The following is a 22,051-nucleotide window of genomic DNA, read 5'->3' as shown; positions in this document are numbered from 1 at the left end:
CAAAAAGTCGACATCCACTACCCCATCCTCCTACCAATCCCACCCCACACTCCTTCTCACACTCTCCCTCACACACACACACACACACACACACACACACACACACACACACACACACACACACACACACACACACACACACACACACACAGAAAGAGACTGACAAAAAGTTCTGTTTTCAATGAAAAAAGTGAAGAAGAGAAAACTGGAACAGGGAGAAAAAGAAATATGTAAGTAGGAGGGAAAGATAGAATACAAAGAGAGAAATGAGGTGTGTGAGAGAGAGAGGGGGGAGAGAAAGAGAGAGAGGGAGAGATGAGGTGAGGAGGCGGAGAGATGAGAGGCGAGGGAGGGAGTAATGTTGACAGGGAGGGTGGAGAAGAGAAGGATAAGCCAGCCACACTTGGATGAAGGATTCCAGTGGAAGGAGGAGGAGGGACTTTGAAGTGTTGGATGAGAAAAACTACACTATGTGTCTGTGGGTCCTTCATACTGCTATGACTGGACAAAAGAGATTGTGAAAAGATGGAGAGATGGAATCAGGAGGACCGCCGGACCCTGGGTTGACTCAGACTGACGTGACCTCTGCGTCTGGGTGTTTAACCTGATCTGAACCCCTTGACGACCTGCTGTCACAGGGCAGACTTTCCAGGTTTGATCACTTCTGCTATGACTGAAATCCAGCAGAAGTTGGAGGGAGTTCACTGATAGAGTTGGGTACTGCTGGATCACTATGGATTTCTACAAATGTTTGAGCTTACTTTTCTTCACTCTTCCTCCACAAGGTAAATAATTCCACCGTGCTGTCATTAAAGCTGCATCATCTGTCATTTTATTTTTCAACATAGGGGAAACCGATGCGAAGGATGTTTATGCATTTTTCATTTTTGCTGAAGGCAGAAGTATATATTGAAAGAGGAGGGTTTTTTAGCTACTAATCATCTCAAATTAGATTTTTTTTCCACTCCTCTTTTTTCTGTTTAAAATATCACGCTGGTCAAGTTTATCAGCATCAACAAAGTTGGCTTACAAAGAAATTTACTGCATGACTCAAAAGAACTGCCTGTATTTGTGCCATTTCAATAGATTTGCCCTAAATAGCAGGGCAATTCAGAGAAACGACTGAAAGGCATCAGATGGCCTTGCTTTTCTATTTAATATAAGCCTCTCTCCTTACCCCAGTCATCTATATTCAGTCCACCCCAGTCTCATTACTTATTAGACAGGCAATGATTTTTGCTGAGGGCTAATTTGGCACAATGAACAATACAACCATAAAAACACACGACCTTTGGGACAAAAAAACTTGTTTTCTGTAGTTTGCTGCTGAAGGGTAGAAACTGCCTGTGTTGCTACGCGAGCTTTGTAGCCTGGTAACAAGCTTCATCTGCCTGGTTGTGTAGTATTCACTTGAGTGAAAACTAATTTGCTTCTGATGCAATACTGTCCTATGAGACAGCATTGATCAGATGAGGACAGATTTGGACCCAGTAGCTCTGACACGTCCAAATAACTCATCAGGCTTTGCTGTAGCTTCAGAAAACTGTAAAATACAGCAATATAAGAAAAACTTCACGATAACGAGTGACAGACACTGGCATCATCACAGTCTGCATGAGTCTTATTCATAGTGTAATGGAGAACACACCATGTAGAAGTAAACTCATCTAACAGTTGCCTACTTTTCCCTGCAAAGATTATTGCTCTAATCTGCATTTTTTACCAAAGTCACAACACCCTGTGAGCTCTCCCATATAAACCCATTAGTCCCAAGGCTGATTCAGAATGTACTTGAGCCTCCGGTTTAGTTTAATATTGGTCGCATTCAACAGATAATGATAGAATTTGATGCGATAAAACAAACGCCACCTTTGACGGCCTCTCTCATCTGAACGTGTAACAGCATTTCAAGGTTGTTGGGTGTCTGGAAATGTCAAACAGATCCAGGTGAAAACAGGAAGACAAGACATGAAAGGAAAAAGAAACTATATCCATTTAATAAGATATCGATCCCAAGCTTTTAAAAATAGTGGATGCCAGTTTTCAGTCAACTGAAAGACAGCCCATCAACTTTGATTGAGTGGGTAGAAGGACCCAAGAGGAAGGCCAGCAGCATGGCAACAACACCTGTATCGCTATTTTAAGGATACAAGTAAGGGGCGTTTGGAATAATATAGCCTTAGAAAAGTGGAAGTTACTAATGGAAGCCTATAGAAAGGTCCTCTCACGTCCTTTCTATAGGGGCCTGAGCCAAGCAAGTGTGTTTGGCGAATATATTAATGTTGTCCAGAAACCACAAGAATCTAGTTTGGAAGGGTCCTCTTTAGGATTATTTTTTTCATGTGATATTTGACAAAACAAATTAAATCCAAAGAGAAAGAAAGACATTGAACTGTGTGGTACTGCTAGAGATGATAAAATATCAGTGAGGCCAGTTAAATCAATCACTGCCTCTGACAGATTGCAAACACAATGAATTACCTGCACAGATGCAACAAGGTTTATAATGGAAAAGTGCCCAAGTGAATGTGAAAGGAAAGAACCAAAATGCAAAGGACGTCGTCCTGTCGAAGGCACAGGATCATCCCTTTCTCTTTAATTGTCCCCAGACCTCGCCGGGTCCTTCTCAGTGCCGAGGGATCTGATTGAGTTGCTTCATCAGGACGGCTGTTGAAAGGAAGAAAGGGAGAGGGAGAGAGTGGAGGGTGGGTGGAGGAGGGTGGTGAGGGAAACGTCTGGACAGATCGCTCCATCAGCACGTTTGTTCCTTCCTCTTATTCCTTTTATGCAACCCCCCCACCCCAAACCCTCCATCCTGATTTGTCCCGTCTCTCAGATCCCGTCTCATGTAACCATAGGCCAGCTGTATAATAGAGGTCACCCTACTTTTAGATTACACTCTGTATTCTTTGGTATCGTAGCATCAGCTCAATCCATTACAGATTAATGTATTGTGAATGGAAGCAAATATTTTCAACATTAATAGTATTCGTATAAAGTTCTGCCCTGTATTTCATGAATATGTGAACAAAAATAGAAACAATTCAAAATGGTTATGAGAATATGCACAAGAGCCCTGCACAAAATCAACTGGTACAAATCACCATGGAGTTAAAAAAAAAAAAAAAAAAACGTAGGAAAGAATATCCTATGCATTGCAGTTGCAGTTCTAAGTAAAGATCAATTGGTCTCGTTTAAATTACATAAACAGGACGGCACACGATTAATCTCAGCTTCTTGTTTTGTTGAATTTTTTTCTCATTTCTGGCCTCAGTGTGTTTCCAACTTGGACCCCGTGCCCACGCTGAAGAGAGGCTGCTCCAGAATCTGTTTGCAAATTACAATAAGCTCTCCCGACCTGTGAGGAACACTACAGATACAGTACTAGTCCACTTTGGACTATCTATCGCTCAGCTAATTGATGTGGTAAGTAATAGCTGACATCTTTGTTAAGTTTCCATCAACATCTACGACTGGACATTAAAGTCTAGCTACCACTGTGCCCTTCAAAAATAACACGATCTGTGTGTTTCTTCTTTGAGGAGAAAAGAAACGACTGCGAGACATTTCGATGTTATGGCTCCATAATGGGACTCTGATCATTAAATAGCTTTTTTTAACTACCTGTAATTAAGTTACCATTTATGTAAATATCTAAATACATATATCACTAAAGTTGTAACGATTTAACAAAAAAGCTATCCTTGTAATTACAAACATCCTGGCTTGTTGAATGGGCATGAGACATGTGTTTCATTATTATGAGTGTTATGTTGGGAGGAGATTCTGTCTTATGTGCTGTATATTGGTAATTACTAGCTGAAAGATACACCACGCAAGAGAGATAAATCAGCGGAAATGAAATCACACCAACAGAAGACAATGCATTATTTTCCCAAATTAAATTCACTTTTCAAGTATGCTAACACAGACAGTAAATATTCAAATCTGTCTCCTGAGCAGCAATCCAGACACAGCTGCTCTAGACAAAAATAACGTCGTTAACCCCTCTCGTCATGTTGGTATCTTTGCATTCCAGACCTCCTGTGGTTTTAAGTGCAAGCTTTTAGTATGCATTTTACACAAATGTCACTGAGATTCTGTTGACTAAGGTAAAAATGATTATATAAACACCCGACTGCCATGCAGAGCCATTTAAAAGTTCCCCAGTGCAAGACTGTGCTGCAGGGGATGACTTTTCAGGTTTATGACAAACAATTAGTTGACAGTACTTTCTCCACCTGCCTGCCGGTGAGAGTCAACTTTAGGTGAAGTTGTCTTCTCCTGCACAGTGCATTCACTGCCTGCTGTGTCTTAGAAGTTCCCAGGGAAGAGCTGGAGAAAGCAGCTTGCCTGCAAAGAAGTGAAAGTGTTTTTTGTTCTGGTTGATTTGTTCTAGAAATGATTCATGAATGTGTGTGTGTGTGTGTGTGTGTGTGTGTGTGTGTGTGTGTGTGTGTGTGTGTGTGTGTGTACTTGTTTGGACGTCTTTGTGAGGACAGACCACTGCCATACTACTGTACTTGTGGGGACTAACACTCACTTATGGGGACAAAATCCCATCCCCATGAGTTTGGGGCAGGACCATAAAAAAGAGAGAAAGAAAAAACTCAATTCTATCTCAGTGGTAATAAAGTGCTGATGGACGTTGAATTCATTGTAATCAGAGTAATCCTCTTTTCTGTTTTCCATAAAAGGATGAGAAGAACCAGATGATGACTACAAATGTCTGGGTTAAGCAAGTAAGAAAAGATGATAGAGAAAAGGCATGTGAAATACAGTCCAGTATAACGCTGCGATGCATAAATATGATTAATGTTTTGCAACAGGAATGGAACGATTACAAACTCCGCTGGAACCCAGAGGATTATGAAAATGTCACCTCCATACGTATCCCCTCAGAGATTATCTGGAGACCCGACATTGTCCTCTACAACAAGTGAGGAAGGAAACACCTTTTTGTGCTATATGAAATTTAGATTCTTTTCAGGCCCACAGTGTGCTTCCTGTGCGTTTTAAATGTCAACATTTCAATGTAAAAATGATCATATGGCAAGTAATGCTCAGATTCTGGTGGTTTAATTCCAACAGATGGCATGACTTGAGGGAAAACACGAAGAATCTGCTGTTGTGCCAAACATCTTGTCCTGTGCCAATGTCATAAAGTAATTTAGTTGAAATATATGTGAACAAGGTCACTCCTAATGGATGTGGTTACAAACAAAGCTCAGTATGACAGAAAGTAATATATTTGGCTGGGAATAAGAAGGTGAAATGTAACTGGATGTATTTCAACGATAAAATGCATCTAGTATGAGCACCTCAAGTAAACCTGGATTAATATTTTTTCCAAAAGTCGGCTAATAGGAAAGAAAATTTCATGAAAGAATTTGCTAAATATCCAACTTTTAAGTTATTGAACAAAGATTGTTGTTTTCATGGTGAAATGACTGAACCTTTGTCACTTCTCTCTTTTAATTAGTGAGGCAAAACATGGCGATCTCACTTGTGAAGTGCATTTGTGACACAATATCTCAAAGACTTTTGTAAACAGCATTGATTTAAACAGCAAAATGTTACATTGTGAATAGCCTGCATGTCCATTCAGAGAAAATAAACATCAAAAGGGTTTTCTGATTACATAGGTTCAAGCTATTTCCTCTGTAGACTTGAGCTGAATGGTTTGGAATGAGCTCTGCACCTTGAGATGTAGAACTGAGATTGCTGGTTCACACGATGAGGGTGGATGTAATAACTGGTATCAGGTGTGTAAAAGCAGGACTGTTGTGTACACAAAGGAGATTTCAGATCTGAGACAAAACTGTATCTTCAAGTTCTGTTTTCCTCTGGCTCATGAAGACCTTATTCACGTCTCGAAAATTATATCATGTTAGCACTGAATTGTTCCATAAACGTCTCTAAACAGAAAATCATAAGCTGTGTGGAAAGTGGTAGCTGCATGCGGACCCAAATGCAATGTGCAGCATAAAGCAAGCATTAAGTGGAGGATTGATGAAAGGGAAACAGTCCAAAATAAGAACGGGAAAATGGAATAATGAGGAATAATTACTCCAGGATAGGAAACACTAACAAATACTACAAGACTCAGAGAAACATTAGAGAACACACAGAAATATGGAGCCACTCAACGAAGGACAAGGGAAGACTGAGACAATAAATACAAAAGCTAATGAGGCTGGTGGAAAAAGATGGGGAACACAGCTGGAACAAATCAGGGATAATGAGACACAGGAACTGCAAAAAAAGAAAAGAAAATGACAAGGAACACCAAAATAAAACAGGAAGTAACTCAATGGAGACAGACTCAAACACAAGTAGAGCATGAAGAGATAACAAAAAGGCAACAACAGACTGTGAATGAACTGAATAATGAACAAACTGGACACCAACAGAATGTTAAAGACATGACATCTTGCCCATTTAGAGATGTACACACATAAACATAAGTGTCATTGACATAGAGGAAGACATTTTCACTTTTTATTTGATGACTCAGAATACTTAATCTTTTAAATACATTTTAAATTAGTCTCGACCCCTGAATTTCACAGGGTTAGAAACTGTAAAAACGGATAACACCACTTCTTTAACTTTCTCCTGTATCTATTGAGCAAAAAATCTTATTTGTTACTTGAGTTTTCCAATGAAAAAGACTTAGTTACCTCCATGGCAACTGAACATCTACTCTACCTGTGAGCTGCGACTGACCTTGAACATTTTAAAGTAGTGCTTGAAGAAATCACCCAGAATTAAACTTATAAAATTCCTTTATTAAAGAGGGGCTAAAATGTGATGTGAGTCTGATATATGTGTTTCCACCTTTCTCCCCTGGTCTTCATCTGCAGTGCCGACGGTGACTTTGCAGTTACTCACTTCACAAAGGCGCATCTGTTCTACGATGGCCAGATAAAGTGGATGCCACCAGCCATTTATAAGTCTTCATGCAGCATAGATGTCACGTTTTTCCCTTTTGACCAGCAAAGCTGCAAGATGAAGTTCGGCTCTTGGACCTATGACCGTGCCAAGATCGATCTGATCAGCATGGCCGGTGATGTGGACCAGATGGACTACTGGGAGAGCGGGGAGTGGGTGATTGTCAATGCAGTGGGCAAGTACAATACAAAAAAGTATGAGTGCTGCACAGAGATCTATGCAGACATCACTTACTACTTCATCATTCGGAGGCTTCCATTGTTCTACACTATAAACCTTATTATCCCCTGTCTGCTTATCTCCTGCTTGACTGTGCTGGTGTTCTATTTGCCTTCCCAGTGTGGCGAGAAGATTACCTTGTGCATTTCAGTGCTACTGTCCTTAACAGTGTTCCTCCTGCTGATAACAGAGATAATACCATCTACATCTCTGGTCATACCACTGATTGGTGAATACCTGCTGTTCACTATGGTCTTTGTCACGCTCTCCATCATAATTACCGTCTTTGTGTTGAATGTACACCACCGATCCCCACAAACACATGGCATGCCTCACTGGGTCCGCAGAGTATTCCTGGACTTGGTACCTCAGGTCCTCTTCATGAAGCGTCCGCCAGGCACCGCAAAGCAGCACTGCAAGAAGCTTATTGAGATGATGCACCGTCCAACAACGATATCTGCCACAGGCAACTCTCAGGCCTTCTGGACAGGCCTAGAGACTGGGCTAATACAAATGGCCCAGGCTGAAAATATAATCCCAAGGACACAGTCTGACAGCCCAAGCATCCTCGTCTGCTCACCATCTCCACCCTCTTCCCCTCTTGGGAAGCACAATGAAGAAGATCACCCACTGAAGGCCGACATTTTCAGCCGATCCACATCTGGTCAGTATTCAGTTCTCTCAGAGAAGCAACCCCTACGCAGACACAACTCAGCGGCCTCGTCTTCTTCCCAATTGTCATTGCCCCCAACTTTGCCACTGGGTCCACTTCGCAACCTGTCGAGGGAAGAACCAAGTAGACTGGCCCCAAATGGTCGCTCCCACAGCGTAGAGCAAATGTGTGACCAACAGAAGTCGCTTCCTCAGAAAGCCAGACATCTGTGTCGCTCCAGCAGTGTCCAGTACTGCTGTCTGCATGATGATGGGGTCTCTGGAATAATGGGGCAGTTGAAAAAAACTCCTCCTACAGATCAGCTAGCAGAAACCCTAACAGCAGAGTCCACAAAAGATGCAAGTACCCAACAGGATGCTGTGATTCCAACTATTTCTCCAGCTATGAAACGGGCTATAGAGGGAGTGCAGTACATCGCTGATCATCTCAGGGCAGAAGATGCAGACTTTTCAGTGAGTAGACAGAAACGATCAAGCCTTGGTAATAATGTTTCTAAATGTTCTGTTTTAAACACAAGTGAAATCCTTTCAGAAATTAAATAAGGGCTTTTAGCACAATTTTTGATTTATCTATTGCCAAATCCCAACAGCAGTCACCTCAAGGTGCTTTATATTTTAGTGTTAAGACCCTACAATAATTTGAAAAAGAAACCCCAAAACAATCAAATGACCCCCTATGAGCAAGCGCTTGGCAACAGTGGGAAGGAGAAACTCCCTTTTAACAGGAAGAAGCCTCCGGCAGAACCGGGCTCAGGGAGCTATCTGCCACGGCTAGTTGGGAATGAGAGGAGACAGACAGGACAAAAACCACACTGTGTAATTTTGAGCTACCATTTAGAGACTGAAGTAAATGGGAGAATAAAATCCAATACCTGATCTGTCACGATTTGTTCAATTTCAAAATTAGTCAGATCCCAGCAGGAGAAACATGGTACCTCAGCGGGCACATTTCTAAAAGGTCAGTTTGTTTGTAAAAAAAACCCCATAACTACCTCGCATCTTTTGCCTGCAGGCATTTAAGGTGTCAGAGGAACGTTAAATAAAAACAGTAGATTCTGACTGGATCCTACAGGGGTGAAATGTACTTCCATGCAAAAAGCCTACATGTATGTTCCCTGTGCTCACTCCCACCAAGCAGTGCTCCTCCCCTTCTTTCTTTTCTCGTGCAAAAGAGGATGAAAGTAATCCTGAACAAACAAGGAACCCTGTTATTTTGCATGTCAGAGATCCAGCTAAGCTGAACTCAGCCACTGAGTGACAACAACTAAATCGTGTTACAGTTCTCAGATAAATGCGTGCTGCTTTGCAGAATAACTGGAAAAATAGTGTGTTTTAAGCAGTGTGGGCTGTCCTTTGTGTGTTGCATAAAAATAAAAAATGGTTATGTTGTTATCTGCTTTTTATCATCTATGTATGCAGAGCTCCACTGCATGCAGCATTGTTCACATACTGTACTTTTTCCTGTCTATGCTGTGTACTAGGAGGAGGCTTTAAAAATGTTATTGACTAGAAAAAGAACAGGGCCAAATCACCCCTGCCAACACGAATATATTTTTAAACTACTGATTCTGCTCACTGTAAATCATACAAAGTATAATAAGACTTTCAATATCATATTTGTTTCTTTTCAAAACATTTGTTGTTGGCATTTACATACATGTTTATATACTGCTCCCATGGCTTTTGCATATGTTGAGGATGCGCATACCCAAAAACTCAGAAGGGATGCAAGAAAGGAAGAGCACATAAACACATAATGACAATCAAGTATCAGACCCATAAATGACAAGTCAATTTACCATTGCTAATTATTAAAAAGCAAGATAAAAGTGACATGACTGAGTCAGTAATAACAGTAATCGGGATTTTCTGATGATAAAAGAACGCTGTCTTATTTAGAAGCTCTTATGGGCAACTCAGTGTGAACAGTGAATTTTCTTTATTGCTTTCAAACATAACCCTGAAACTGTGCTTGGAACAAGTATTACGTGTCAAATAATTAAAAAAAATTCAGCACATAGTGATAAAATGCTAATTATAAAGTTTCTGAGAGGGGAAAAATACGTTTCTGGAGGATATATGTGAGCAAATGTAATAAAAACCTATTGTATTCACTGACATCAGTCACCGTCGACGCCACAATACACTTTTGAGCTCTAACCAGAATAGGCCTGTCTTTAAAACAATGGGACCTCCACAATTTGACCTTGAATTTTTCATAAGAGACACAAGCAAGGATTGACTGACATTTAAGAGATAGCAGACTCATAATGAAAAAATCAGCCATTCGTGAGAAATCAATCAAGGGTGAAAACTGACAGGTAGAAAAGGAAGGTGGTGTGGAGTGAAATTTGAAATGTCCCCCTGTGCTGTTTCCCCTCTCTGCTAGGTCAAGGAGGACTGGAAGTATGTGGCCATGGTCATTGACAGGATATTCCTCTGGATGTTTGTGCTGGTGTGTATACTGGGATCTGTGGGACTCTTTCTTCCTCCTTGGCTGGCTGGAATGATCTAGAATCTCTGCATCAAGGGAAAGAGAACACGGACAGACAGAAGGACGTGTTCCCCCATTCTCTTAACAAAAAAAAGGTCTTTTTATTTTCTGTTTTTCAAAAGGACTACTTGTCACATTTCTCGCTCTTAGGCCGGGTCATCGGAAGGTTACTCGCTAAAAGACAAGATGAAATATCAATCATCGATTTCAGTGGGCATATAAATTCTTTATGAGGGCAAAAGGCCAACAGCAAAAATATCCTTCCATGTCACTCCGTTCTGACATTGAGCTGTATGGCTCAATCAGATACTCTTGTAAAAAACGGTGAAAAATTGACTCTAACCCATGAAGAACTATGGATGATGCCACAGACAGACAAAGACTGTAGGCACCGGGAGCTGTTCATAAGACTGTGTAAAGTTGAATATATAGCTAACTTTTAACATTCCTTCAGTAATGTCAGTGTTGCAGTATGTGGACTGTGGAACAGATCAATGTACAGTGCTTTCGCCAAATACAAAAAAATACATATGTTCATAAAACGATTGTTTCTTTGAAACCTAATTGCCAGAATTCTTGGCTGGGTGCATTCAGGTGTCCTGCTTTGTGCAAGAGTCACTCCACAGGTAAGCAAACATGCAGCTTTGCAACTTTCTAACTCTAGCACATCTATTCAGCCATTCTCTTTGCTTTTACTGCAGATCGTTGTCATTCTTTCCATCTCTTTTGCTTCTTTTGGTTTATCAAGTAGAGCAGAAACTGATATGGATGATGACAATAAATGTGGCGATGCTGGTAATATTATTATTCTACCTTGGCGTTGAAGATTTTGAGATGAATTTGTTACTCATTAGTTCCAACATTTAATTCCAGCGTCCTCTCCGCTTTCATTATGACCTGACTTCTGTCGCTTCCCATAATGGATCTTTTCAGTATCTACAACAGCTATATAAAAAAAGATAATTAAAATTTATTAATGAGTACGCCACTATTCTGTGAAAAACTATTTCATGCACAGAGCAAAGGTTAATTGTACTGCAGTGTTTTAAAATAAGTTGGCAGAGGAGGGTTTCACACTTAACTACATTTAGTTTTATTCATTCGCTGCTTCCACAGGAGGACCTGCTTTTTGGATGTTTTTTTTAAAATACGTTACAGAAATTAATCTCACGTGTCCCTCTGTCCTCAAAGAATAGCTAAAGCAGATACTATATTTAGGAGCACTTATAAAATTTGCAAGAAGTAAAGCAATCATTAAATAATTATGGGCCTTAACAGAACTGTACAGCTGACCGGACAGATTTTTTTTGCATTAAATAATTATTTCATTGTTTATTTTAGTTCAAAAGCACATCACTGTACATTTTGCACACACATTTCTAGTTTAGATGCTTCACTTCAGTTTCAGTTCAAGTCCATGTAGTTCTTTAACACCCTCACACTCTTTGTTGGGTGTATTTTTTGATTTCTTTGCCTTTGTGCCAAATTCACCCTCACCTTTGTCGTGCGTGTGGGTTGTGAGATGTTTTTGAAAGCCTTGTTTGATTTCTTTATGTCACATAAAGAGCTATAGGCACATGTCTACTTATATTAATTTCATGTAAAATAAAATAAAGCTAAATGGAAAGCATCTAGATTAGGTATGTGAATCTATGAAAAGGCTTTTTTAATATTTCTATTTTAGAAATTTGAACTGTTGGCCTAAATAACTTAAAGAAGTGGAAATGAAACAAAAACAAAACAAAACTGATGAAACATGAGGAACAGAACAAACGTGTATCACTGAATTGTGTGTGAAAAGAAAAAGTATTCAATTACTCCACTTTAATCCTGTGTTCGTACATCAGCACTCTGCAGCTCCACGTGAATAAAACTCCACATCCGATTAGCTTTAAAAGCATGTAATGTTACACCTGAATACCCAAAGTAATGACCTCAATTTTGACCTCAACAAACAAACTATTGCATTTCCACTTGCTCAGCAGACGACTAACCACTGATCATTATGTAAATTCACAGACAAGAGAAAACAGCAATTTAGCACAATATGGAAACACTGCACTTTGAACAAGGTGAAATAGCTGCCGTGCTCCCTGTTTATTCGTACGTTTCAGCACAAACTCTGGAGAAAAAAAGGTGGCGATAGCCTGAAATACAAATGAGTGCTCTGGCTTTGTTGCAACATCAAAAATGTAGCATATGACAAACATGAGTTTAAATCTTTTGTCTGCATTCAAAGATTTATATATGAACGGATATTAATTTCCATTTATCCCACCAGTTTTCCAAGGATACACAATACCACAGCATATTGTTATTATAATTCTAAAATGAAATGAGCGTGGTCTTTATGAAACCACAAACTAATTTTCATTAAATGATAAGCCATGCCTTTTCAGCACAGATCTCATGCATAATTTCAGCATTAAATACTTGTAGAAAAGCAAATGGCAAAACTCCATAAAGGTCCTTTGTGTTGGCTTCCTCAAGGAAGCAATGCCAAATGCCATGTAAGTACACAGTGTTATTAATTACAGCTAAATGTCATGCTATTGAATTTACCTTTATGAAAAATTGACCTTCAGTGCTAATTTCAATTAAGTGATTGTCTTCTGAGATACATATGCCCCTGCTCGGATAATTAATGTAGACATTTTGATTTCAAAATGTTGGTTATTTCCTGCAAAGAAGATGAACTTAATGATAGCTGCTTCCTTACTAATACTAACCTATATATAATGGGTATGGCATGGTGTGGGGACTGTCCTTAAAAAGTCTGTGAAAATTGGATAAGCAAAGGAAAAGAGAAGAACTGTGAGGCCTAAAAGCTATCGATGAAAGTCCTAGGTAAAATCCAGCAAAGACTAGACACAGGAACCGAGAGATGCATCTGGACGGTTGACTGTACGCTGAAGCCTCAGCAGAAATGGTCTCAGCGGAAGAGTGGCTGTCAAGAAGCCATTCTTAAGCAAGGGAAACAGGGAGAAAAGGCTGAGCTATGCCACATTGCACAAGAACTGAACTGAAAATCAATGACAGCGCAAGGGAATCTAGTGGGGTAAATCCAAAATAGAATTTTTCTGCTTCAAATTGCTGTCAATATGCAGGATGTTAGGAGAGACGCACAACAGTGAGTATCTACAGACATTTGCATTGTATGGTGGACGCTCTGTCATGGTCAGGGGCTGCATTTCAGCCAGTGGAGTTGGATTTTGTCAAAATTTAATTGGAATTTAGAATGAAGAAAACATGCAAAAATCATGGAAATCATCTGATTGGTTTCATTTTTCAGCATTACAATCATCCCAAACACACTAGTAGTGTATTAAAAGCATGCCTGGACTGAAAAAAATACAGTGGAATAATATCAGCAATAGATTTGGCCTCCCCAGAGATCACACCTTGACATTACTAAAGCAGTGTGGGATCATCTACACAGAGACATCCAAAGAAAAGCCTTGAATGTCCTTCAAGATACCTGGAGGGCATTCAAGGCTCTTTTCCAGAAGACCGCGAAAAGACATTACAAAAAGTTTACCTAAGAATTCAGACTGTGTCGGACAGTAAAGGTGGTCATACCAAATATTGTCCTTCAAGCTTATTAAAATTGTACAAACTCTGTTTTTGCCTTGTATATTGTATTTCCATTTGTGTTTGCATGTTTTAGTATTTTGCTGTGTCCCATTTTTTCTAGCAAATATATGTAAAAATTAATAATGTCAGTCAGCTTTGCTTTTACCAGGAAATATATTTTCTGATCTGAAACCAAAATTGAACTCTCTGAGCAGAACTCCAGAAGTTTTATGTCTGGTAAACAGCAGGCTCCTTCAATCACCTCATTCAGCCCCACAGTGAAATACTATCCCTGTAGTGAACACAAAGGTGCTTCTCAGTGACAGGGACAAAGAGACGGGTCAGGACTGAAGGTGGTGTGAATGCATTAAAATCCAGAACAGTCCTAGAAGAACAGAGTCTCCAGAGTCCAGCAACCTGAAACTGGGATGAAAGTTCACCTTTCAACATGACACTGAAATGAAGTCCAAGTGTGGTTTCAGCACAATGCTGCCACTTGAGTGGCCCAACCAAAGACCAGACTTAACGTCAGTATGCCACCTGCAGATGGCAGCTCAAGGATGGTTCCCATCCAGACTGACAGAGTTTAAATGGATGTTTCAGGAGAATGGGACAGAGTCCCCACATCCCATCCAAAGCTAAAATTGATTTAGCAAGAAGACTCAGTTCTGAGACAATATTCAAAATACCTTCGAGTGAGTCATTGATGTGTTATTAAGTGTAAACTGATGGAAAAACATGTCAATTTCATGCATCATGCAAAATTGTAAAAAGAAAACTTGTTAACTGTTAATTGGTAATAAGTGTGCATACAAGGTAGATAGCAAGGCCTTCAATGTATAGAACAGAGTGCTGCATATGTGAAGAGTCATGTTTTCATGATTACAGTGTATTTGTGTCAGATGAGAATATTTTGTATTTAAACAGTATGCATTAAGTGCTTTGGGAGTCACTCGTGCTTCTCTGGGAGCATTAAAAGCATCCTAGAGAGATTTTCACAAAGTCACTTTCATCTCAAGTAAAACTCACGATTCAAAAACTAGTATATTGAGCCAAAATCTTCACAAGGGAATAGCATCTGCATCCAAGATTCAATGCCAACTGGCCAAAGAACAGCCTGCGCCTGTTAGGGAAGCAGTCAGAACATCACTGGCAAACTCAGCCATTAAAGCATTTCTATAATGACTGTAAACCCGAGCAGGAAGAGCTCTACCTTTAAAGTAACCTGAATGAATACAATGCAGGTTTCATGGTCATGTTTAGACGTAAAACTTACAAAGATCAAGTCAGACAGATTACCATAAACACTGCGGTCAGACTTTGGCTTTTATATCAAAGCAGTTTTGACTGTTTACTTAATACTGGAAGTCCTATTTCATTTCCTCCGTGTTAATGAAATAAATCAGCCTCAAGCTGGAGGTTCAGCTGGAGGTGAGATTACAGGTTGGAGGCCAGCTCTGGGGCTTTAAGATCAGCCAGAGCAGGTGCAGGGGTCTCTAGCCCTTGGCAGGATTTTACTTGCACCTTTTCAAAGCCTATTAGCTCAGGAACACCACTAAGTGTAAAAACTGGAATACTGAGACAGTTAGCATGACTTTAATAATCTATTCTGTGAGTTCAGACACGAAATAGTTTGCTAGATAACTGAATCAGTTCACAGTTTTCAGCAATATTCATCACAAAGAAAGTGAGACATTTGTATTCATGCGTGAGGTTCACTGTAAGAGACTGAACCAGATATCTGATAATAACCTTATGCTTTTATAACGTTAGGCTGTTTTTTTTTTATCTGTAAGATGTGTGCCAATAAACCTGTCTGTGCTAGAATGACATCCACCTGCACCATATGTCTTTATTTCCTACCCTGTATATGACTGTACATAAGAAAATATTTACAATATTTGTGACAGTGATTGTGAATAGGGCATAAAAACACACACTTTTCTCAGGAGTATTAAACAAAAACATTAGAAAGCTCAGCTGATCTACATGTTCAGAGTAACACTCTTTTAAAAAGTTAAAAGCAAGTAAAAATTAACAGAGTAATGTGTTACCTATATAATATGAACACAAGTAACATACAGTAATAGAAGTAATTTCACCTCACATAATTGTGAGGCACCGAGAAGCGCAGTTAAAAACTGCCCCAGCAAATTCTTATGGCACGAGTGTCTGTGGGAGTGTGTGGTGCACTCATACACCCAACCATGCAGACAGCACGACCACAGTAGGACACGCAGTGAATCTGCCTCTAGCTGGGCACTGACTGGACCCTCATAAATGGGGTAAAGCGTGAAGCACAGACCCTCAAGGGATCCTATTAAATCAACACACATAGTGCATTTAGCCCATGATCAGCGAATTCAGCGTCACCCCTGCAGTATTCAGCAGTCAAAGTGCTGTCACTCAGCAGACCGAGGTGCAAGCGGGGGCTTCCCTCAGGGTACGGAGAGAAGGTGGTTTAGGAGTTCTGCCTCTGTGGCTTTCCCGCCTTCTCCAGTAGACCCCCGTGCACAGGCTTACACTGTATCTCACTGCAGCTGTTACTGCTTTAGCATGATTGTACAATCTGTCTTCCTTCAGGGACGATATGATTGCTCACCAGTTCCTCTAGTTGTCTGTCATGGTCTCCGACTCACACTAAACCTCACTGGACTCATTTGAGATGTTAAATGCAGGTGTTTATAAATTGAAGTAATAGCGTTATTATGCCTCGCCACATCAGTTTTGAAGTCGCTTATAAAAGGACGAAGGCCTGATCTACGGTTGCCCAGCACCACGACTGCAACCTTTTACTTCACGTAGCCACCACCCAACCCCACAGACAATGTGTGTCAGACTTTATGAGCAGGCAGGCTGCTCTCCAAATTCATTATTTAACAGAAAGGTTACGGTTGCAACTTCAAAGATGGTGTGTACGAGCCGTAAGAGGCGTGGGCGTAACTTCAAAACTCTGCAAAGGTCTTCCAACTCCTGAGGATGTAATTTTAAAAGTATGAAAGTTCAAGTATACGGCACCAACCACTGGAGCGGTGCTCGGCCAGAGCGATCGAAACCTCTGCCAAAGAAGCCTAACAATGGGAGCACATTACAAATTCTGTTACACAGTCCATTCAGTTTAAAGTGGAGCTCAGGTGTGCGCGGTTAAGAACAAAGGAAGGCACACAATAGGTTCTCCAAACAAGCTATATATTTTTCTTTTTTCAGTTCGGGTGAAGAAAAATACAGCTAGGAAAACAAAAGTTCATTAAAAATGAAAAATATTTTTGAACATTATTGAGACCTGTGCAGCTGGAAATCAAAAAAACATCAATGCTGAGCGGATAATGCGCCAGCGCTTAAAAATAAATGAAGAGCAGCGGATTCACTCTGCATCAAGAGACGGCAGTGAGAAACGACTGGAAAAAAACAAGTCTTCAAATACAGTGTAGCAAAAAAAAAAAAAAACCTGACATAAGGGCGGGAGCAAAAGTTCATTTCAGGCTCGCGGTGCTTTCCTTTATCCTCCATGTCTTTGAGAGACAGCTGAGCTCAGAACTCAGTCATCTTCTTGTGTGTGTCGGCCTTCTTGTGCTCTCTCTGGATGGACAGCTCCTGGGCTTTCTGCTGGACCAACAGCCGGCGGGCCGCTGACAGTTTCTCCTCCAACTGCTTCACTATGGATGGGTCCCTTTGCACACATAAAAATAAATAAATAAAAACCCAGACAGATTAGGAATTGAGACGAGATGATGAGTCAAACTGAATTTAGCTGCGTTGGCCACAGAACCATGTGTCTAACCTCGCAACTTCACACCTTATTTACATTTTCGCGCAACTCCCACAGTCCTTCTTTGTAAACTCACATTAATTACCACTTTAACTGTCAGGAACATTATAGCAACTCAAGTTCCACATGCTTCATATCTCACAATAGACTGTTGTATTGTGTAAGCAGAGCGATATATGCAATGGTTTCTAATGTGACAGCAGCTGCTGAGGCTCTGTGGGGAAACAATTGGCTAAGGTTGCAGTACAGCTAATGAAGACTGTGCACTGACCCCAGTACTGACCTGCCTTCCTGTCTGCTGAGTGACTCGCTCAGCTTCTGGATCTCCCTCTCGGTCTGGGACACCCTCTCGGCAGCCTGGAACAGCCTCACGTTCAGACTCCTCTTGGTGCTTTTTCCTCCCCGGTAAGCCTCCACCCCGGTTGCCGCTGATGGCGCAACAGCACCCCCCTCGGGAGGATGAGCGGTCTTGCCTCCAAGCTTGTGGTTGAGAAAGTCAAAAACAGTCTGGCCCCCTCTGGTAGCGACCCGAGGCTTTCTGCGCCGCTTTGGGCGGCCGGTTTGTGCGCCGTCCTTTGCAGCCTTGCTCTGGGTGCGTCTCTGGGTGAACTCAGAACACTGATCCAGAGACTTTCCTTTGGGTAGTACCACCGCCATTACTGGCTCCACTCTGCCCTCCTGGAGCTTTCCCAAGCCTGAAAACATAAAAGACAGTGAGTGAAGAAGAACACAGTGTAATGTGCTTCTTACATCTGCATACATAGACTTTTATTAGGATTCACTGTGCAGTGAAAATGCATTTGTATTCATTCTAAATATGTTAACTAAGACACCAGTTCGCCAGTATCTAACTTAATGTTAGTTTAGTAGTTTGACTGTAATTCTCAATCTCAGACCTACACACAAAAAATGATAGAGTGTGACAGTGAAAACCAGAAGATAGATAGATAGATAGATAGATAGATAGATAGATAGATAGATAGATAGATAGATAGATAGATAGATAGATAGATAGATAGATAGATAGATAGATAGATAGATAGATAGATAGATAGATAGATAGATAGATAGATAGATAGATAGATAGATGTGCTACACACACACACACACTACCATTATAAATATTATAATTAAATTATTTATAATTTTATATAGGTTATTTCTCCTCCTTTCAACAACTGAATATTAGACTGGAAGAACCAAAAGATACTGGGAACATTTTTTGTTTTTTGTCTTTCATTCCTTTAATAATAATTAATCAATGTTATTTAATTAGTTATCTCTATTTTTGGTACTTGCTCTCCGTCTTTTGTATGACAAAAGTAGGAAGAAAATCATGGAAGAGGCTGTTTGTAATATCTAAGCTTTTTCCTAATAAACAACCCACCCCTCCCACACAAACCAAAAAACAAAGTAGGTCTGATTGGAAATCTTCAACTCAAACTTGAAGACCGATCTATGTCTTTTAAATGTGCTATACAAAAACATCTGACTTGACTTGATTTTATTTTGGATAGACATTTGTTTGGGTTGAATATACCACAAACCACTTTAAGTTAATATGAAAACTTGTTTCGTTTACGTGGCAAACATACAATCATGTACAGAGCAAAGTGAAAATAAAACTGGACAAAGCACAAATTTAAGCATAGACATTTGTGTGTCTATTGTTAGATGACACACTTTTGAGCTGTGATGCATTGTATATGATTTTAAAGTGCACCTTACTGCCCTCTCGCGTCTTGTTAAAGAAAATAACTGCTTCACCCAAACACCACTGTCTTACACTAACCACACACCATCACAACCTCTCCTAATCTTGGTGCTACTTTTTCTTGTTTCTAAAAGTGTCTTAAATGTATGTTTTGTCCTATTTTTAAAACTCAAGAATTAAAAATAAAACAAAATGACTGCAAAGAGTTAGGTTAGCTGATTTTTAAACAGCATGCCAGGGGTGGACATTGTGACTTCTGAGCCTCAGCGCTGTGTTGTGCACTGTTTGCACTCACCTTTTCCATATTCGTAGCCCATTTTGAGCATGAGCTTGGATCCAATGCCTCTGGTATGCGCCTCCCAGCCACCAAAATTAGCACTGCTTGATGTTTCAGTGGGTTCCACAGCAAAGTCTATAACTGTTGCACAACAAGTAAAAGACACAGTCAGTTCTTTTTTCAAGTCAAGAAAACCCTTCTTCATATTAATAACTGGCCCAATGTGTAGCTATGACAGATACATTTTTACTAACATCGTTCTCTATGATGTCCTGACATGAAACTTTTTTTAACATAAGCTACTTTCAGCTGTTTGTTTGTCAGGAGTTTTACTGACAAAACCCCAAAGGTGAATCGAGCAGGTGATCGTTCACTTGCCAAGAGAAATCACGACACCATGCAGCCTCTTCATTTTCTTTTTTTTCTTTTTTTAAGTGAGTGCCTCTGAACCCCATTGCCTTTTTTATTGGCAGGCAGACTTAAAGATTATATTTTCTGATGTTGTGGCTGATTTGTTTTTTCTTACAAAATGTAAACACACCTTTTGCATATCCCATAGCATCATCTCCATCACCGATGTCATCCGAGTCGGACTCTGATGACAGCGGGTCATCTTCCCTTAAAGGTGGGATAACGCCGTCGGCCTCGACCACGGCATCTTTCAGCAGCAGCGAGTCGAACTTCACAGTGTAGAAACCGCTGTCAATTTCTAAAGTGAGAGGAAGGCTTTGAGTTATTTCTTTATACCTCTTCATACTTTTTTTGTGTTTACATTACGACCACTCTGTGAACAGAATACCTTTTATTTTGCCTGGGTGCCAGATACCGTCCTCATGACGAGCCAAGCAAGATGAACCTTCTTCCAGATTACTTAGATCAGAGTCTAGGAACTCTCTGAGCTCCGACACATAGACCACCTCACCGTGAGAAAACCTTTGATAGTGAAAAAACACCAAATATAACTCTCTGTGTGTACAGATCTGAGATCCAAGTAGATGATACAATAATCTTGTAAGGGACTGAACTGACAGAAGCCCCGAATTTAAATCACGCTGTCAGTAATTTATGGTCACCTCAGTGAAAGTGATAATTTACCTGCAGTTATCCTGAAAGCGACATTTATCCTCCAAGTAGAACGGGCAGGGTTTCATAGACTTCTGGGTGGGGTAGATGTAGAGCACTCGCACTTGTGCCTCATCTCCATCTGGCGGTTCTGCCCCCACTACCATGGCATTGTGATACTCCAATGTTCCCCATGTTGTCCGATAGGGCGCTCTTACTTTGGTACCACTTAGTGCATCTTCTTCTTCCTTGTCCTCTTCTTCTTCTTCTTCTTCCTCTTCATAATCCACCTCCCCCCCTCCCCCGTCCTTAGTTCTCTCTTTGGAATCTGAGCTATTACCCGAAGACTCCCCAAGTTCAGAGTAGAAAGCAGCAAACTCAGCATCAAGTCCACCGTTTGCATCAGTAGCTGCTTCTGATGCATTCACTTGCAGTCCGCTACTTTCCTCGAGGCTTGCAAGCAGCTGACTTTTTCTGACAGACACCAGGCTGGCCTCAGTGAGCTCTATCAGCTGACGGAGATCTTCTTTCAGTTTGAGCAGGTCTGAGTGCTGGGTGGGGTCCAGGCCGGCAGACAGGGCTGTCTCCACCTGCTGCAACTGGGCACTATAGGCAGCGATGGCTGCCTCAAGGGATTCTTCATCCATGCTGACCCTAGGTACGAGCCAGGGCAGGAACCGGCAGCTTATCCCCTTGCGGAAAAAAAACAAGATGCAAAAGATAAAAGGGGAATCTAGATATAAGAAGAAAGATCATTTCGAAAGTCACACTTTATGGGCCACTTATTTATAGCAAGAGAAGAAATTTCCAGATATTTGAGTGACAACAGGACAAAGAGGAAGCATAGCTTCGTGAATGTTGGTAAATCTGAGGTAGACAACAGAACCACATCTAAAAGATGTGATTTCATTGTAATAAGAGCATCGACTGTGTGTTTTGGTGTGTTACGAGGTACCATAACATTTGTCAAGGATTTAACGTAGCAAAATAATCATGTCTGTAACATCATCACAGACTGTTTAGCTGTTAGCCGTCTTTAAGCTAACTTTTACAACACTTGTATTACCTTTGTAATTAGGGTAGCTGTCTCATATCCACCACGGCGACGGAAAATGACAGCCCCAACAAAATCTTCTTTATTCAAAATATGTTTAGTTCAAATAACTAAATACAGATACTAGGATTGTGCAGCACCGGCAAACATGCCTATATGTATGAGTCTGACGTCCGATCAGTAGTCAAGCTCGCTTAAATGAATGGACTTCCTTTGGGAATACTCTACTTTCAAAATAAAGCTAACATCGTTAAGCGTCAAAC

At 40.6% G+C, this 22,051-nt stretch overlaps 2 protein-coding genes across 3 annotated transcripts; one reads left to right on the top strand and one right to left on the bottom strand.

The window, feature by feature from the left end:
- The first annotated feature begins 429 nt into the window (after nucleotides 1-429).
- chrna4b (cholinergic receptor, nicotinic, alpha 4b) lies at nucleotides 430-15,437 on the top strand. Of its 2 annotated transcripts, XM_085258911.1 has the most exons (6): nucleotides 430-785; nucleotides 3,275-3,426; nucleotides 4,698-4,742; nucleotides 4,830-4,939; nucleotides 6,867-8,298; nucleotides 10,235-15,437. In XM_085258911.1, exons 1-6 carry the CDS (start codon nucleotides 734-736, stop codon nucleotides 10,358-10,360), a joined length of 1,917 nt encoding a protein of 638 aa, XP_085115037.1. In that variant the 5' UTR covers nucleotides 430-733; the 3' UTR covers nucleotides 10,361-15,437. The 2 variants fall into 2 exon arrangements, with proteins under 2 accessions (XP_085115037.1, XP_085115036.1); XM_085258910.1 differs by having other exon boundaries at nucleotides 4,698-4,939.
- A 110-nt stretch (nucleotides 15,438-15,547) lies between these two features.
- Nucleotides 15,548-21,954, bottom strand: zgpat (zinc finger, CCCH-type with G patch domain). The gene is made up of 7 exons (XM_085258912.1): nucleotides 21,801-21,954; nucleotides 20,768-21,426; nucleotides 20,472-20,605; nucleotides 20,214-20,381; nucleotides 19,691-19,813; nucleotides 17,965-18,376; nucleotides 15,548-17,582 (listed from the first exon to the last, which is right to left on the bottom strand). The coding sequence occupies exons 2-7, from the start codon at nucleotides 21,379-21,381 to the stop codon at nucleotides 17,444-17,446; spliced, it is 1,590 nt and encodes a 529-aa protein (XP_085115038.1). The 5' UTR covers nucleotides 21,382-21,426; nucleotides 21,801-21,954; the 3' UTR covers nucleotides 15,548-17,443.
- Between the last annotated feature and the right edge of the window lie 97 nt (nucleotides 21,955-22,051).

Source organism: Mchenga conophoros, linkage group LG20 (genome assembly GCF_057382185.1).
Source record: "Mchenga conophoros isolate Kocher_MC1m ecotype Shallow Benthic linkage group LG20, M_conophoros_male_GT1.1, whole genome shotgun sequence".
In the NCBI taxonomy this organism is placed as follows: domain Eukaryota; kingdom Metazoa; phylum Chordata; class Actinopteri; order Cichliformes; family Cichlidae; genus Mchenga; species Mchenga conophoros.
The sequence above is the reverse complement of the archived record's forward strand: the minus strand, read 5'-3'. Positions and strand labels throughout refer to the sequence as shown.

Excerpts from the sequence above, each read along its gene's own strand:
- chrna4b (XM_085258910.1), top strand. The coding sequence starts at position 734 with ATGGATTTCTACAAATGTTTGAGCTTACTTTTCTTCACTCTTCCTCCA. Across the intron at positions 786-3,274 it reads CTTCACTCTTCCTCCACAAG|TGTGTTTCCAACTTGGACCC; the intron begins GTAAATAATTCC and ends TTCTGGCCTCAG. Across the intron at positions 3,427-4,697 it reads TCGCTCAGCTAATTGATGTG|GATGAGAAGAACCAGATGAT; the intron begins GTAAGTAATAGC and ends TTTCCATAAAAG.
- zgpat (XM_085258912.1), bottom strand. The coding sequence starts at position 21,381 with ATGGATGAAGAATCCCTTGAGGCAGCCATCGCTGCCTATAGTGCCCAG. Across the intron at positions 19,814-20,213 it reads TGCTATGGGATATGCAAAAG|TTATAGACTTTGCTGTGGAA; the intron begins GTGTGTTTACAT and ends GTTGTGCAACAG. Across the intron at positions 17,583-17,964 it reads CTCAGCAGACAGGAAGGCAG|GGACCCATCCATAGTGAAGC; the intron begins GTCAGTACTGGG and ends ATGTGTGCAAAG.